Source organism: Chelonoidis abingdonii, chromosome 1, assembly GCF_003597395.2.
Source record: "Chelonoidis abingdonii isolate Lonesome George chromosome 1, CheloAbing_2.0, whole genome shotgun sequence".
In the NCBI taxonomy this organism is placed as follows: domain Eukaryota; kingdom Metazoa; phylum Chordata; order Testudines; family Testudinidae; genus Chelonoidis; species Chelonoidis abingdonii.
In genome coordinates this window covers 177,103,299-177,121,601 of record NC_133769.1, presented here as the reverse complement: position 1 = coordinate 177,121,601, position 18,303 = coordinate 177,103,299, and the positions used below count along the sequence as shown (strand labels likewise).

The window sequence follows — 18,303 nt, the reverse complement described above, 5'->3', positions numbered from 1 at the left end:
AACCATCATGCTATCATTGCAAAAGCAAGTGAATGCTGCGCGTGTAGCGCCTGCAGTATGCCGCCTCTCCGCCGCGGCATCCAGTACCACATACGTGCCGGAAAAAAAAAAAAGCTGGAATGGGCTTCATGGTTGCCGTGCTATGGCAATCTGTGTCCAGGGGCAATCAGGAAAACGGCGCAAAAGGAATTTGTCAGCTGTATGTTTTCCCGGAGGAAGGAATGACTGATGGACGCATTTACCCAGAAACCCCCCGCGAAAATTAAGATTCACTCTGAATTCCAAGAGGCGGGGGAGACTGCGGGAACTATGGGATAGCTACGGAAGTGCTACCCACAATGCAACGCTTCAGAAATCGACGTTAGCCTCGGAGCATGGACGCACAACGCCGAATTACTGTGCCTAGTGTGGCCGCATGAAATCGAATTATAATATCAGTTTTATAAAACCGATTTTAGCAAATTCGATTTTATCCCGTAGTGTAGACGTGGCCTTAGAGATCCTTATAAAGGCAGGATATTTCCTATTGTACTGTAATGCCTGACAAAACCATTACAAATGTAAGATACTGGCCCCAAGCTTAACAGACAGCTGGTGATGGTCAATAAAATATTCAAAACTGTCCCCCGGACTTGATTTTGACAAGTGATATTATGAAAAGTTTGAACTAGCATAATGTTTGTCTTCTGAGTATAATGTAGATCAGAAATGTCTGGATTACTGTTAGATACTTAAAGCTATGGGAAGGAGGACAATGTAAAGATGTAATCAAATATCAGATTCTAATGGCCCTCTTATAATCAGAAATAGTTCTTATGGAAGTCAGTAACAGCTTTTCCACAGAATGTCCAGTTTACACTTAAGTTATTTAAAAAAACCCTAACTTCTATTAGTATTGATAGATGTACTTATACAGCACTTTTCATACAATAAACTCAAAGCACTTTACAAACGATCAATTAAGTCTCAAATCACTCGGTGAGGCAGGGATCACTGCAGTTCTACAGATATGGAAACTCACATATAGAGGGGTTAAATTACTTCTTCCACTCACACAGTGTCAGTAACAGAACCAGTGACTGAATCCTCAACACCTGACTCCAGTTCTGTGCACTAATTACTAAACCTGGGGTTCTCAGCATGAAACTTACCACTTCCAGGGGGGTTGTGGTCAGCTATCAGGTGATTAGAACCACCCTGCCCTTTCTAGAATGTTAAATAGAACAGGGTTCCTGGCTAGACAGAGGGAAGTCTTCTGTATGGGAAAAGGTTGAGAACCCATGAGTAAACATTTCTCTCTTTAGGTGTGAGACAGCAAACATTGCTATTTATATTACAGTAGCACTTTGAGGTCCCATTGTACTGAATGATGTACACACATGGGAAAACACTGCTCCTGCCCCAAAGACTTTACAGTCCAAACAAAGCAACTATTACTTATTTAGCTTCATAAAGGTACACAGTATCTGTTCTTTGTCTCCTCAGATGAGAAGTTCTTCAGGCAGGGACTGTACCCTCTTCTAGTTGTACAGCACCTGGCTAAATAGGGCTCTGATGGTGATTGGTCGTTAGGTGCTGCCCATATATATAAAATGACAATTGAAATGGCAGATGTTATACTTTTTTATTCTGTTGCCTACAAGGCCCGCTACTCCAGGAAGATCACAAGCAACTCCAGACCTGTCATTTTTGGTGGTCCTCTCTTTCCCTGATATTGTACCTCACTTTCTCCTCTTTTCAATATGTGTGTAGCACTTGCAGTCTAATTGCAAGCATGAATCAAAAGTATTACAGCTGCTTTAATGATTGGATCACTATGAGGCCCCACATGAACCAGTCTGCTCTTCTCATTCAATATGTCACTTAAGTGACAGACTTGGTCACAATATTTAATTGCACAAGGAAGCTGGATTCCTTAGGCTGCTCCTCAAAACTGAACCTCATCTGGCAATACTACCTGCTGCCTCCATTTGGCTGTTACTTTGCAGGACTTTCAATACAGATGAGAGCAACACAAGTTGCTAAAACATCCTTGATTGATGCCTTGCCACCTCAGGGCATACATTACATTTTTTTTGTATTTTGCATTAATTAATTCATTCAGGATTTTATTCTTTGTGAAAGCAGAAATATCTGCCATACACAGTAGTGTAACTTTAAATACCAGATGCATTTACAATTCATATTTATTGTTAATTTTCCTTCTAATTTTCTCCATAACATAGGATTTTGAGAGTATGTAATGTAATTGAATGATAGAGTGATGAATAAGGATGAGACTATAAAGTGTCATATCAGTGACAAAATATTCAGCTTGTTGTCTCCTGTTGTCATTTTAAAGAATGCAGCAAAGCTCACTTTAATGATTTTTTAATGTAAGATTAATCCTCCAAAAAAGAATACATTTAGTACATGTTAATCTCTACAGTCTTCATTTATAAGGAAATCTTTAATATCTGCCATGGGAATAAAACTGTTAAAGTAAACAGGATATCTATTAATACACCCATATAAATATTGAGGGTTGTAAGACCTGGTATCTGTAATTTACATGTAAATATCTTTGGGTCATCTCTGCAAGTCAGAGTTCATACTTTTATCTGATATCCTCCCACTTATGGGCCATATTGTGGGTTTGGATTACATCCATATGTCTCCCATTGAAGCTAGAAAGTGGCTCTAACTTAGTAAATGCACAGACCTGCTTCTAATTAGGATTAGCTTTTTTATAATTTAAAAATGCTCACAGGAAACTCCCCACTTTTCTCATGTAATTATTCAGGTCTCAAAACCCCATGTCTAGTTACACTTGTGTTTTTCTTATATACAATATGTATTGGCAGAGTCTATTGCTCTATCTTTCTAGACGCTTAACCTCTATTACTGGTAACGGAAGTTACTGTAGTGATCAATGGGAGAACAGATTCCAGGGAATAAATGTTTTTTCCCAAGAGACTTTAAAAAAAAAAACCACCAAAAAAACCCAAAACACCCAACCTCAAAAACCAGTGATGCAGAAAAGCAGCTGCACAACCAGTCAAATTTTACATTATTAAATCAAAAACTAACCAAAACAACTTTACGTACAAATCAAATGATGAATTTACCACAAATAATTGTATTTATACTAACTGTTTTAAATTAGAGATGATCCCAAACTGAAATTTGTATTCCAAATACCCTGAAAGGATGGACATGCAGAATGTGCAGTAGCTCACCCAAATGCCCATCTTAGTCCCTGGCCACTAGGAGCTGTGCTAGGCCAGCATAAACACCACCATTTGAATAATATAGTTTAGAAATGACTCAGCTGGGCATATACATCCTTGGCAAATAATAACAGAAATGTACAATTCACGGAAGAACATTTGCTCTATACTATATAACACTCACACACACTAATGGCCCATAGCTGCCATTCCTAAATGATCATAGTTTGTGTCTACACAGTATTTGAAAAATTGCATATTATTCTTTGAAGTGTTTTTCTTCAAATTTTCATTCACTACATCTAGGCCTTCCGGTTTAGTTTTGTTCTTTTCACATCTTTTCCCAGCTTTCTCCTTCCCAGCTTATTTTTAAAAGCCTTGTGGTCTCTTACAGTTTACTATAGTGCCCTGTATATCCCTCCTCCATAGCTGTAGTTTGTTCAATGAAATGCCCAGTCCTGTTCCTTCTGAAGACTTCAGTTGGAAAAGGAGCAGACCCAAATACATATAAGACTTACAAACAGAATAGAAATGGCATTGCTATCACAAATTACTCTGTGACATAGGCAGGCGTTTTTAATTTAAACTACTGGGAACCTTAAGTATGCACTCAGAGGGTCTTCCTTGAATTTTTCTGTTGGGGACCGAGGGAGATATAGCAGTTTTAAAATTCCCAGTTCTCCATTGGCTGAGCCCCCTGTCATAGGGGGATCCATGTCTACACTGCAGTTAAACACCCACGTCTAGCCCATGTCAGCTGTTTCAGGCTTGTAGGGCTCGGGCTGTAAAACTGCAGGTTAGACATCCAGGCTTGGGCTGGAGCCTGAGCTCTGAGACCTTCCATCTTCCTGGGGTCCCAGAGCTCAGGCTGCAGCCTGAGCCTGAATTCTACACTGCAGTTTTACAGCCTGAGTCCTGCAAGCCTGAGACAGCTGACATGGGCTAGACATGGGTGTTTAATTGCAGTGTAGACATACCATGGAAGCCAGGATCATCTATATGTTAGCCCTGTACCTCCAAACTGCTTCCTAGCCTCCCCATGTCCTCTCCTCCCTCTATGTTAGGAAACATCCAAAGGTGTCATAAACCCAAGTTTTCCCACTGCCCCAGCCGTAGGGGTTTCACATCATGGATGAGGAATATTCTTTAAAATAATCTTGATTTAGAAGGTGAATCTGTGCAAGGCTGAAAACAGGGAAAATTTTAAAGCATTGTCCTGTCTCCTCTGGCCTGCCACCTCTCCAGTCCCAGATGCAAATCATCTGGCTTTCCAACAAAAGGGATTCTGCAGGATTGGGATAATATTTTCGGGAAAGCTGTTTCCATGTTTATAGTTTCTCCCTTTTCCTGATCCATTCCGTCCCCACTATCCATTCCATTTGTGGAAGCAAAGAGAATGCAGTAGTAGAGGGAAAGCATGTGGAAACTTTTTTTTGTATAGTTAGGCTGTACGAGTTTGATAAATGTTCTGGTCCAATTTTGATTTTTACGCTTAATTTTCATTTTAGCTTTCCAGCCAGTTTTCTTAACTAATTTTACATTCCTTCAAGGTCTGCCTTGTTGGGGTCAATATTGTGTTACTGCCTTTTCGACAGGCTCATCAACATTACATATCTACACTGGCTTTAGGAGTACTTTCCACCACTGGAGTGGCACAAAGCAACAGACAAGATGGGACCAGTGGCAGAGACAAGAACAGAACTTGAAAGCTGCAGTTTCCACAGTCTGGCCCTCGTGCCAAGGAACAAAGGAAAACCATTAACTAAATTAATAACAGGTTTACTTTGGCTTAATTCAAAGAATGGATAAAGCATTTAGCTCAGTTAGATTATGGCCAGTTCACGCAGCCTTAGTATAACTACATTTCAATACAATTTATTTATTTAATTTAATGCTGACATTTCACCCCTAAAAGCTGCTGTCGTAACGCTTTTGATGTTCATACCACTATACACTCTCCTGTGTGAAAGGCAAGGGATATTCCAAAGTGAGAAAACATGATTTCTGTCCCCAAATGAAGTCTCATTGCAAAAGTGGTCACTTGCTTTATTGACCTCACAATGTGTAATGGAGTTTAAACAAAAGGATATCTGCATATCAAAGGAACCTATGCGCCATCAATATTCAATATTCCATAATACATAAGAGCTACTTAGCAGGATGTAAGAGGAAATAAAAACATTATACAAATTCACACAGTATCTATGGCCAGGGAAATTAAGTGCATTAAATTTAAAAAAAAAAAGAAACTTTTTTCAAAATTATGGGTTTCAGAAGTTTAAGAAAAACCAATAGAAAAAAAATGCATGCCTAGTGCTGCAGGAAAGCATGTTTCTATGCCTTTATAAATACCCCAAGACGTGCTCAACCTTGTCAAACTGTTACTTCCATCATTCTGTGAAAGGTCAATGAAAGCTTAGGTTATCTGTCACATAATTCCTGGTCATGTCCTGCTTATCTCATATACCCGGTATTTCAAAATATTGTTTATATATTCTTCATTTATCATTTTGACAGCACTTGTGTTGCTTATTTCCACCCTCATGCACACTGACCAAAAACCGGATGCAATTATCACTGCCTACAGAGACCAAGGATTACTGTGCTGATGATTACTGCTTTACTAATTATAGGTAAATGTTCAAAAGGTTAAGTGAAGTTTGGTTTCATATCTGAAACTATCCAAAGTTGTTGAGCCAGCATCTTCCTCTCATTGCCTATGAATCTCTTTTTGTTTCTGTGCATGAAGAGCACATGCATTTGCAATTCAGAAGCAGTTGTGGCTATGCAGAAAGACTATGGATACTTCTAAAACCCATAATTGTGTCTTCATTTGTGAGGTGAGTGATATTGCCTATACTAAAATCATGAGTCAGGGCCCCCAAAATTGTGGGATTGATTTAAAATCATGAGATTTTAAAAATAAATCTGGGTTTCTTTTATTTCTCCTCTAGGTTGGAGCCTTAAGCGGATTAGATTTTCAAGTTCTCTACAACCATGAGAGCTAGAAATTTAATTTAACTTTATAATTAAAGTTGAGAGTTTCCCATAATCCAATAATTCCAGGATCTGGAGTTTAAGAAAAAACACCAAATATTGTGAGATTCATGATAAAATTTTGCCAGTTGATAACACTAGGTGGAGAGATTGTCATTGGAAGCAGAAAGACAGAACATATGGAAGATCTTATGAAATGAAGGAAGCTAGTGAACAGGAAAGAGCTGTGTGTTAGAAAGGAAAAAAAGAGTCTTATTGTAAATGGGGAGGGAACTTCAGCTATGCTGAGTCAGTAAAAGTGGTAGAGAGGCCTTCACTAAAAGGGACTGAGATCTAAATAAAAGTTATGCATTGGTTTAGTAAAATGGTTGAATACTTGCCTAACACAGGGGTTGGGAGGATTAATTAGCTATTGTTTGTAGAGCACATAGAAAAAAAAGATATACAACATAATTTCTGCCTCACTCCCCCACACCAGAGGCTGTACAGGTCATGCCATACGACTTACTCCAGGGGGCTTCAGCCAGATTTTCTGGGGCTGAAAGGCCCTACCCTCACCTCCTTCCATTTAATTTGGACACCAAGTAGTGGTTCTGGCTGCTAAACAAAGATCTTGTCATAGTCTCTCCTTTTGACTTACATCTCCACTCATTACTATCAGAGAAGAATCTAGAGACCAGCTATGAGGGAGACACTGACAATGTTACTTTTCTTTCTCCACTCTATAGCAGCAGGATCAGTCATCTGTTTTTTAAGTCTCCAACCATGAAAGTAGGGAAACTGACAATATGAGGGTAACTAGCTAAGTGACAGAGGTGTAAACATATATAACCCTGATCCATGTAACTTAACTAAGACCAAGAAACAAACTGTAATGTCTTACAGCACTTATGTATGGAAGAGTAAGAACTTGAGGAGGTGGATACAGCACTTCCAATTTTTCCTGCAAGCAAGTGGCACTAAGGGAAAATCAAAGATGAATTGTGAATGCACAAATCTTTCCAGTGGGAGGATGAGAGGACTACAAATTGTTAGACAAAGGCTTTCGAGGCTTTCAAAAATACTTTGGTCTACACATGAATGTCACTTGAAACTTTTAAATGAAACCAGCTGCCAGGTGAGACCTACGTAAGGCTGAGTCACATGAATTTGAACTGTTAGCAGATGAACTAAAAGGAATTGAAATAGTTTGTGACGTAACTGATGGTCAAGTCAAGGAAGTTATTGTGAGAAAAGGACTTGATTTTGTAAATAACAGTAAGTATTTTCAGGACTAGTATAAACAATGATTCCCAAATAAAAGTGCTAGCAAGCAGTGAAAGAATTTTAATGAGGCCTTCAAATGCAAGGACTATTCCATCAGAATAGTTATGTCTTGTCTTTAAAATGCAATGAGATTTGCATTTTGGAAGCAAGTCAAGAGTTTTGACAAGTCTCACTCAATACAGAGGGCCAGATAATCAGCTGCAAAGGGGCTTCTTTGCAGCACCCCTGTACCACAAGTTAGGCTTGAAATTGGTCAGGTGGAGATTCCTGTGACATAATGGAATTCCCAAGGGATGCAAAGCCAAATACCAAATTCTACAAAACTGAATATGAAGCATCGGTGCAATGGTAAAAGGCAACATTTTATGTTCAGTTAAAAAGAAAAGTCAATTATTAGTTTCATTTTACGCTAAAATACTTTTGACACAACTTCCTTAACAACCCATTTTCTAGGTGCTCAATATGGAAGCTCTGGTCATTATTCCAGCTGAGTTTCATTTTCCACCTAAAGCATGGATCCAACCACCTCATTTTGTATGAAAGGTGCAATGTATCCTCCCCAAACTTAAGAGCACTCACTCTGTCTGCAGAATTAGTTTTCCGATAATTTACAAGTAAAATTAACAAGTTTGCGTTAAAGGTCTTGGCTTGTAATTAACTTTAAGAAATTTAGCATCTGTCAGTCATCTTTGTCCCAAATGACCTCAACAGAATAACATAGATGCTTCGAACTTTCCATACAGTTAAAATTTCATGGAAATCTTATGCATGGGCTATAGTTTAATTACAACCTATTTAATTCAAATAAGTTATTAGAAATTAGATATGTTTGTAATAAACGCTCAGCTCAACAGCTTAGGGAAGTGAAGAGGGGCCATTGTGACATCAGAGGTAACAACCAATCACTAAACTTGCTCTATAGCTAATTTGCAGGCATAATTTTGGTGGTTGTAATGATTCAGGGGTATGGGGAAGAATGGACAAGTGTCAAGAACACATTATTCTGGTTGGTACATTATTTGCTCAACTGTCACTTCTCTTTAAAGATTCAGTAGGCATCAGTTACTTCTGCCTTGGCTCCACTGTGCACTGAGGCAGGAGGACCCCTTAATGCACAGAGAATTGGGACTCGGGGACCCTCCCTTCATAAAGCATTAGTCTCACCAACATAACCCTCCAAAATCAGGAAGAGAGCTGCAAGTTAAGGGCTAAATTCACCAATATACTGTGACTGCGTCACACTTTTCTAGCAATACAAAGCAGCTGTATAGGCAGCTTAATTGGACAGTGCACTCTGGCTGCTTTGGTGTATCTATGAATCTGCTCTTAAAATGAAATCACATTTCATTTTGACTTAAAGGTAAAAACATTACAGGGATGTTATAATTACCCCAAACCAAACATTAACCCAGACAATTCAGAGTTAAGGTTATGCTTAGAAGAAATCCAAAATGTATTAAGATAAGAAATGCACAGTTACAGCACCTAAACAACCTTAACTTTGCACTGTACTCATGGCATGAAGGAAAAAATATGAATCAATCAAATGGCTTCAAAATCAGTTTAATCTAATCAAACTACAAACAGTAAAATACCTTCATCATAATCATAATTATTGCATGCCATTGTACAGTGCAGACTTGATATACACACTAGCAGTCTTTTTACCTTAACATTGGAACTCCTCTCCTCCTCCCCAGCCAAAAGTGCATTTAGTTCCTCCCTTCAACAAAATGCATGTAGTCTGCCAGTGGATTAATCACTGCAGCTGTCTGCCCTTCTACAGACTGACAACTCCCCAACCTCCATAAAATGAGGCAGTTTGACAATATGCTGATGTGATGCCTTTCCTTCACTTGCTGCTATTGCCAAAATGGAAAGTGACCTATTAGCTATATTATAATAAATTGTACATAGTAGTTGCACTTACAGTTTCTTCTCTTTTGAAATATTCTACCAGTCTGTCATCTTCCTTTTACTCATTATTATTAAGCCCAATATATTATGTTAGCACCTACAGGCCAGCTAGGTCAGCATCCCATTGTAGTGCTTGGAGTAGTACAAAAATATAGACAATGAAAGTCCCTGCCCCCAAATGCTTACAATCAAAAGCAAGCAAGCAAGCAAAAAACAAAAGAAGACAAAATAGGTAGCTGAGACAAATAAGTGGGCCAGGGTAACAAATATAATCGGATGTCAGCAATTCTTAGCCAATGAGGGTCAGTAATACTATATGATACTAAATGTGATACTCAAAATAGGGAATATTGCTGGAACCAGTAATAGCTCTTTAAAAATATTTAAGAACCACTCTGAATAGCACTGTTCATTAGAAGATCTCAGAGTGTTTACAACCACTGTCTGCCAGCACCACCTGTGAGGTTAGTACAGTGGCCAGCATTTACCAACAGTTATCAGAGAAAGTATCAAAACTATCAGTTACTTCCTATTTAGAGAATGAAGGAAAACAATGATTAATAGTGACCCCTGGCCTGTAACTATCTCTATGTTATACAGAAGTAAATTGAGGTACAGAAAAGTTAGGCGACTTCTCTCCTAATCCAGGAATTCAGGGAATCCAGGGAATTCAGGAATCCAGGGAATCCAGGGCAGAATTCATTACACGCACCCCCTTGCTCTAACCACTAGACAACTTTTCTTGTCTTAAAGAGAAAATCCAGAGTATTTTAGGAATTAACTAGATTTTTGTGAAAATAGGAAAAAACTGTAGTTCATAAAAAGGCAAAACATTTTTAAGGAGGCTGCCATTTTCCTACTAAAAGGGAAGAAGTAAGAAATTAAGATAGGAAGAAATTCATTCTATATTGAAATGTGCAGTGTGGAAAGCAATAGATTTGGAATTCTGCTTTTAGACATATTTTAATATAGATGTCTATTAAATAAATTAAGTGAAACTTATTAACTTACTTTTTACTTGCTAGTTTTAGTGCCAGGTATCTTCCATGATTCCAGATGAAGACAGATGACCTGCATTCCCCTTTCAGAGAAAAGGAGCCCCTGTGATTTGTCACTTTTCCCTGTCTTAGCCCAGTATCTAGACTAGCCTACTCCGCAGATTATTTTTCTTCCAACTCTTCAGCCTGACATTAGCCCACTCACTGTGTTGTGGATCTTATTACTACACTATAGTTTCTTTTTCACCTCCATTGTACCTGGAGGTACATCCCTAGCTGGCATGATTTAGTTGGGTATTGGTCCTGCTTCGAGCAGGGGGTTGGACTAGATGACCTCCTGAGGTCCCTTTCAACCCTGATCTTCTATGATTCTATTAAACCCAAACTATTTTTACCTATATTTAAAAAAAATGCACGTTGAAGCATATATAAAACCAGAGTTCAAAGTTAGTTGCTTTCCCCATTTTTTATTTCAGTGCATAATTGATTTCTACTTGTTCTAATTTTTTTGTTACTTCCTGTCTGTTAGCAGGAAAATGGAAACTTTCATGGAAAACATTCAGGCATTAAGAGAAAGAGCAAATCTGACATTTCAAAAGCCATTTCTAAGTTATTTTTTCTATTTACATAAGTGCGTTTCATGCAGTGCTTGTTAAGAGAACATTGGCAGTTTTCATTTTATATTTCAGATAACCACTTAGCTATGGCTGTTTTCTTCCTCTTACAGCCTCTCCTATATATACATGGTCAGGTCCTGTACTAGCAGGCTGGTTAATGGATAGATGTTATTGACTGAGACAGATATTAACTTCTCTATCTTACCACTAACAGATTCTGGTGCTGTTCCCCTAGTAAGGGTTGGTGGAAACTTCACCTGAAATACCTACCAGAGGAAATGCCAGGGGGCAAAGATCCGCCCCGGGAGACTGGATGTGGGGCCTGGATGCTATTTAAAAAGCCCGCGCTCAGGAATCTCGAAAGAGACTTCACCCCAATGGTCGGGAAGGATCCTTTTAAAAGATAAAAATGATCATTAATCAAACAAGCTGTTCTTTGGCTGCTCAAAAGAAGCTGATTGTTTGAGAACGTAAATGAAACCCTACAAAGTCAACAATGTCTTCATGGAAGCAAAGTCCATAAAATGCTGTTAAATGATAAAAACTGGTAACACTACAAACAAAACACACACAACCAACCAAAACAACAAAAAAAAATAAAATAAAAATAAAAAAACCCACACCACAAGCCATTAAGCGATACAGGGCTAGCAAGAGAGGGCTTATTTCCTTTGCACTATAGCTGGTACAGTGTTTAAATGGGGAATTTCAGAACTTCAAGGAAGAAGAATACAAAGAGATTCACTTTTAAAGGTGAAATCAACTTCTTAGATCCACATAGAGCAAAATAAGTTTGAGATGCACTATCTCCATGTGTAAAACTCCCACTGATGTCAATGGAATTTCACACACATAATGGGAGCAGAACACCAGTCTAGATCTCTGCAATTTTCACATCATTTCCTGCAATTGTCTTGGCAGGAAATGATTTGAAAAATATCATTTCAAAAGCAGTTATGACAATACACTAAACTTGTCCTCATTTTATGTCATTTATTGATAGCTATTTTGATATATCAAAGATGAAAAGATTAAGTCCCTTAATCCTACAAAAGGATCCACTGGGGAAGACCCAAATTCAGTGGGGCTCTGCACAGGCCTGTGCTTGGCAGATCTCTACATTGAATAGGGACTTGAAATCTCAAAGCTTCTTTGATATATATATATATATATAAAATAAATATATAAAACAATGGGGGAAATCTAAATTCTCTAAGTTTGAAAAAAATTAAAATTAAACCTAAATTATAGTTGGATAATGAATATTCAACATAACTATTATGCTAGTAAAAACAACAAACAAGATCCTATTCAAAAAGTTAGGCAATGATAAGTTTTGATATCTTTGTTCACCATTTTAAGAAGGCACATCATGGTTGCTCCTCAGAGATGGAAAAGCCTTAATTTCATTATAATTAGAAATAAATAGGTTTCTTAATCTATATGTAGTTTCAATTTGTGGGGCCGCCTGTAGATGCACAGAAACCCGGTTCAGCAAATTCATTCTGAAGAAATGTCAACTTTTTGTTGAGACTGCATAGCCTTAGAGAGATCTGAAAAAAAATGTCACCCCTTTGGGTTTTCACACAATAGATCTGTTTCCCCTCAATATTTGCTTCATTTCCCCCTTTAAAACCTAAAGATAGTACGAAAATAATTACATTATGAAGAAAGAAAATTGATATAATGTATATCTTAAACACAGAACCTTTATTAGGTATTCTTAAAGATCTTTAATAACTGAAGGATGGGATCAAAACTCTAAGGAATTTAAAAAATAAATCAAAACAATTTCCTCCTCCCACTATGCCAGGCAAACCTAGTGTTGAGAGCCTTAATAAAATTTTCCAAATTCTCAGTTCTATTCCAGAACTGTCCTTAATGAGCACTCTATTGAGCACTTTTGTACTAAGTTGTTTGATCCTGCAAAGGGATCTGCATGGGAAAATCCTTCCACCCACGCAAAGCTGAATGAAGTCAGGGAACCCACCACAGATGTATCTCTCTGCAATACTGGGGCCCAAATCAGTAATTTTCTTTTGCACGACCTAGTTTTCTAGGAGTGATCTATGGTCTGCCAATAATTCATTTTTTATGGTAAGACAGATTAATATGAAAAATGTAAAAAGAGTCACCTCTAAAGCTATCTTTATGACTCTTTTTAAATTTCTTGTATTAATTTGGCCTACTATCAAATATGAATTACTGGAAGACTTTAGATCATCCATCACATCTACAGATGTGAAGAAGAGCTCTGTGTAATCTGAAAGCTGGCGCCTTCTCCCAACAGAAGTAAGTCCAATAAAACATACCTCACCTACACTGTCTCTTAAGGTATTTAATAAAAAGTATATTGCAGAAGATTAAAAAAAATTAGTGAGAAAAATACATTATCAAAGGGGGAAAAACAAAAATTGTAAACATAACAGGAGGGCAGAGTGAAAAGTCTGAAAATGCAAATCAACATAAGGAAGTGGATGTGTAATAGTAAAAATGAAGTAACTGAGTTTCAGAAATGTATAGAGAACTGCATGGATATCTCTACAGAAAATAGAAATTCCCCCTAACTTAGTGTGTTTGTTTTCTTTAGAAAAGGAAGAAGCAGTCTTTATTCTGTTCCCAAACAAAAAAGTCTCTGCAGGGTCCTATGCTTTGCTTCCAGCTGTAAAAGTATAACAGGTATTTCTTTGCTGGGAGGTCGCTACTCTTAGGTCTATTCTAAATATAAATATTTTAAACAATTTTAAACTTTAAACAATGTTTAAAAGAAACGTTTTCTTAAAACTGATAAGAGTGGACAGCATCTTGTTTTCATTTGAGTCAGGATAATATTTCTTTAATCAACTAGCTGTCTTCAGGAATGCAGTTCTCTAAGTGTACTTCATTGAAAGGAGAGGGTTGTACATCTATTTTGTAAAGCATTATTTTGCTCTGCACAAATTTCTTGGAGGGAGGGGGCAGTGTTACAGCAGGTGGAGAACCTTCAGAGTAGTCAGAGTTATTACAGGTACTTAAAGGGAAAAAGTAGAAAAGAAAAATAAGCCATAATTCCTCAGCAAGTTGAACACATTCCACTATTTAGCCACCACATTAATGATTTCATCACACAAAAGAAGATCATATATATAATTACACAGACAATGCCACAGTAACATGGAAAACTATAATTATTAAATAAAAGTATTAGAAGAAAAAATAAGGGCAACAAAACAATTGAAGTATATGGGAAGTACTTGGAATATCTATCAGATATTATTAATCTGCCATATATAATAGATAGATTTGGGTTCTCTAATAATGGTATATGGTTAGAACTCAGGGCAAACTTTCTTTCTTCCATAGTCTTTACAACAAGGTTTAAAGCCAGAAAGAACAATTATATCATCTAGTCTGACCTCCTGTATATATTGTTATATCAGACCTATTATTTTAAACCCTGTTTGCAACCTTTCAGAATTTCAAAGGACAATAGCATTGGATTGCAACTACCCGAAAACCCCAGAATGGCTTTTGTACTGGTAGTTGGATCTCTGCGTGAGCACCTGCAGACCCTTTCTGCTAACCATAACATTGCAACACAGAAAAATGTTTTATTTTTAAGCTATTCATCTGCATTTTGCGCCTGCCAAAAATATTTCTGAATAAGAAAGAGAATGACTATATGATTATGCATTTGCTTTTCATGTAGACTATGAAAGGATATGCTTTCTATTCTTTAATTTCTAATTTTATTGTTCCATTAATCCTTGCAAGATTTGAAACTGAATGTGAAAATGGAAGAAAAAAAAAGTGTTCAGCCTGGTCTTTCAGAGAACTGAAGTGATCAAAGAGCAAGAACAAGGCACTTCAACTGAAGTGGTGAGAAAGAGTCTGGACAATAATTTTCTCATGAAAGGACGCTAGCAGATCACATTGCAGGACCAGGGCCAATGTGAGTACAATGAAAGAAATTGCTTATTTTGTACCACTGTACACCACTGCAATCATAAAAACGTTTTTTTGGAAAACTGTTACACTTCAAGCTATAAGTCAGTTCTTCATTGGTGACATATTGTGAGACTTCTAGTGTCCATTTTTGCTTTATTGGCACCTTTTCTGATTTACACTGTCTTGTGAGGCACACAATTTCACAAAAAAAAATACCTATGCAGAAATTTGTTTATGAGAAGTAGACCCAAAGAAAGTGAATAAACACAGAATTCATTTGGAAAGGAGATAAATAACATGGGATGATTTTAAACAGGAAATAGCAGCAATACAGTCCCAGGTATGGAGACCTTGGGAGTGGGAGTGGAGAGGGAGGTTTCAGAGCACAGGCTCTAGCCCAGGGGTTCTCAAACTAGGGGTTGGGACACCTCAGGGGGTTGCGAGTTCGTTACATGGGGGGTTGTGAGCTGTCAACCTTCACCCCAAACTCTGCTTGTCTCCAGCATTTATCATGATATTAAATATATTAAAAAAGGTGTTTAATTTATTAGGGGGGGTCGCACTCAGAGGCTTGCGATATGAAAGGGGTCACCAGTAAAAAAGCTTGAGACCCACTGCTCTAGCCCAAGCCTGAATTTCTACACTACTGTTAGCCCTGTAACCATGACTCCTGCAAACCTGAGTCAATTGATCCAGGTTCTGAGACTCACTGCCACAGTTTTATTTTTTTGCAGTGTAGATATACACCTTTTTAACACATCAGGGCAGATTCTGGTCCCCACTCTGGTATTGAAAAGCAGCAGGAAAGCCATCTAAATTGGGTATTTGAGGATTTATTCCCTTGCATAAGGTAATCTCCAGGTGGTGCAGGGTTAGGCCAATGGATTCTTTACTACATCCCTCTCTTTTATCTGAAGTAAAGGGTTTGGCTGAGGAGCCACCACACCCAGCTGGTTCCTGTTACTGGAACAAATACTTGGGACAATAGTTAGTCGGATGTAAGAAAGAACAGCTTTCAGGCGACCTTTGTACCTGATTGTGTAGAGTATCTGGCTGATTATTTCCTACTCAAAAATACAGAGGCTGGTTTCATTTTTTTAAGTATTGTGGTGAAATTCAATTCAATTTATACAATTTACTCTCTGTTAAAGAGATATTCTTACCTAAGTATGTTAAATATGCAACAATTTTAATTTTTTCGTCTTCAGTTGTATTGCTATCCCAATTAAAGTTTTCTGGAAATAAAGAGCAGTTTGTAGCGATTTCTCTCCCAGGGCATATAATACCTCTCTGAATTCCCTTCTTTCCCTACTGGTCTCAGAATTCATGTCTGGGAAGACAAAGGAAGCATGCTTCTTCACAGATGAATTTTCCATCTTTTTCTAGCTTGTGCAAGAATGTTTTTCTAGTCCTGAAATCTCAGTTTTGTATTACGATATGTGCTCTTACCCTTGAATTTTGGCTGAAGACATCGACATAATCTTGCCTCTTCCAATTTGTGAAAGTCATTTCCCCCATCACTTTGTTAATCAGGTTGGTTACAAATTCAATCATGTTTTTGCCTTCAGCTTCATGTGTAATCTTTATTGGAGCATCATGTTCTGTTTCTCAGGTCTTTTAATTTTATTATCAAAATACTGTAATCACTTGAAAATCTCTTCAGGCAGATACTTTAAAAGTCAACTACAGAGAGAATGACTCTTCAGTCTCTGCAATTCTTGCAGTAAATATTTCAGCTGAGATGCTGAAGTTTTAATAGATAGCGGTAATTTTTGCCTGCACTGTAGGCTTCCTGTATGAATTTCTTCTAGGAGTAGATGAATTTCTGAAAAGTTCTCTACTAGTTTCCTCTGCTCCAGCCACTACTAACTTTTGTGGTTTGGTGAGGAGCAAGTGCCTTTGCTGAAGTCTAGAACTTTCTCTTGGAGACAGTTTCCCTCCTCTTTTCTTTTTTTTTGGTAAATTTTCTAGTCTTCCTGTAGTAGACAGGAATAGAGTAGTATCCTTTTTAATAGTTTGTGAGCCCTTTAGTGGTGCTCATTGTTTTAGAAACTAGCAGTATGTACATAGCTATGCCTTGGATATTTGTACTAATTTAGTAAGACTATGTCTACACTACGAGCTAGGGCCATAATTCCCAGTTTTCATACACATATTCACTCTAGCTTGATGAGAGGTTGCACAAGTATAAATAGTGTAGTGGTGATAACACGGGCAGTGGTGGCATAGCATCGACATGCTGTGTACAAACCTGCTTGAACTGTATGGCATGGCTTAGCTGCTACTGCCTGTGTCACTGTTGCTACACTACTATGTATGCTTGCTCTAGCTCTCATCAAGCTAACATAAGTATGTATACATGAGCTGTAAATCACACCCCTAGCTCATAGTGTAGAGGTAGCCTAAATATGGCTACTTCTGGCCCAACTATGCCTGTGTGGTTCCTTCATGTTGTTATTGTTGTGCAAAGAACAAAAGACAACACGTCCTGACTTTGAAGGAAAAATATGGGCTGCTATTTAAGATTTAAGTAGAATTGACTCTATTGAAACTGCTAGTGTGTCTCTTTGCTCTGACACTCTTCATGGTCCTACTAATGCTTTGTTAATACATGCTGGCCACTTGACATTCTGAATGTCTTCCAGTAAAAGGTCTCCATCTCTGTGCTGGATGTTCAGTTGCTAAGGAGGACGCTATCCATATGGAGTCTGTCTTAAAACTATAAAAAGTTAAGATGGACAAGAAATTAAGGGTCAGATCTTACAAACGTGAGCAAGTCAGCATTGTTCTATTGACATCAATGATGCTATGCTGATTTCCACTAGCTGAAGATCTTGGCCTAAGGTTTATAAAATTATGCATGAATATGGTCACTTCTGTAAACAGGCACATACTAACAGCCAGTGGTACAAGTAGAAATCATTTCTTGCCAGTACACTGCACTCATGGGAGGGACACAAAGAGGGGGGCACGTGACCTCTCTGTGACCCCCCCATGTGACTCCTCCCCACCCTGCCCCCAGCCCAGGGGCCCCCGTGCTCTCCCTGTCCCCTCCCCATGATCCACATCCATCCCACATTACCTGGGGAGGTGGGGGCTCTGTCCTCCTCCTGCTGCGCCAGAGACTTCTCCTGTACAGACGCCAGGCAGGAGGACTCAGGAGACACAGCTGCATGGAAGGGCTGGGGGCTGGGCTGGGGGAGGTTCAGCAGCCATGCTGGAGGAGCTGCTGATGTGGGGCTGCCTGGTGGCCCCATGTTCTGCTCCTTTCCCCACTGTGGTTCCCAGGAGAGCCCTGCAGGAACCACAGCATGGAAAGGAGCCAAACCCCCAGCCCCACCCCCTGCCCTTCCGCAGAACTGTGTCTTCTCT

General features: G+C 38.4%; 1 protein-coding gene across 3 annotated transcripts in view; it reads right to left on the bottom strand.

Moving 5' to 3' along the window:
- EPHA6 (EPH receptor A6) overlaps nt 1-18,303 on the bottom strand; it is a 900,076-nt gene that overhangs the window by 122,304 nt on the left and 759,469 nt on the right. For all 3 annotated transcript variants that reach the window (XM_075072813.1, XM_075072800.1, XM_075072802.1), the window contains one exon: nt 11,275-11,397. In XM_075072813.1, coding sequence (XP_074928914.1) covers nt 11,275-11,397 — 123 coding nt within the window. The remainder of the gene's footprint in view (nt 1-11,274; nt 11,398-18,303) is intronic.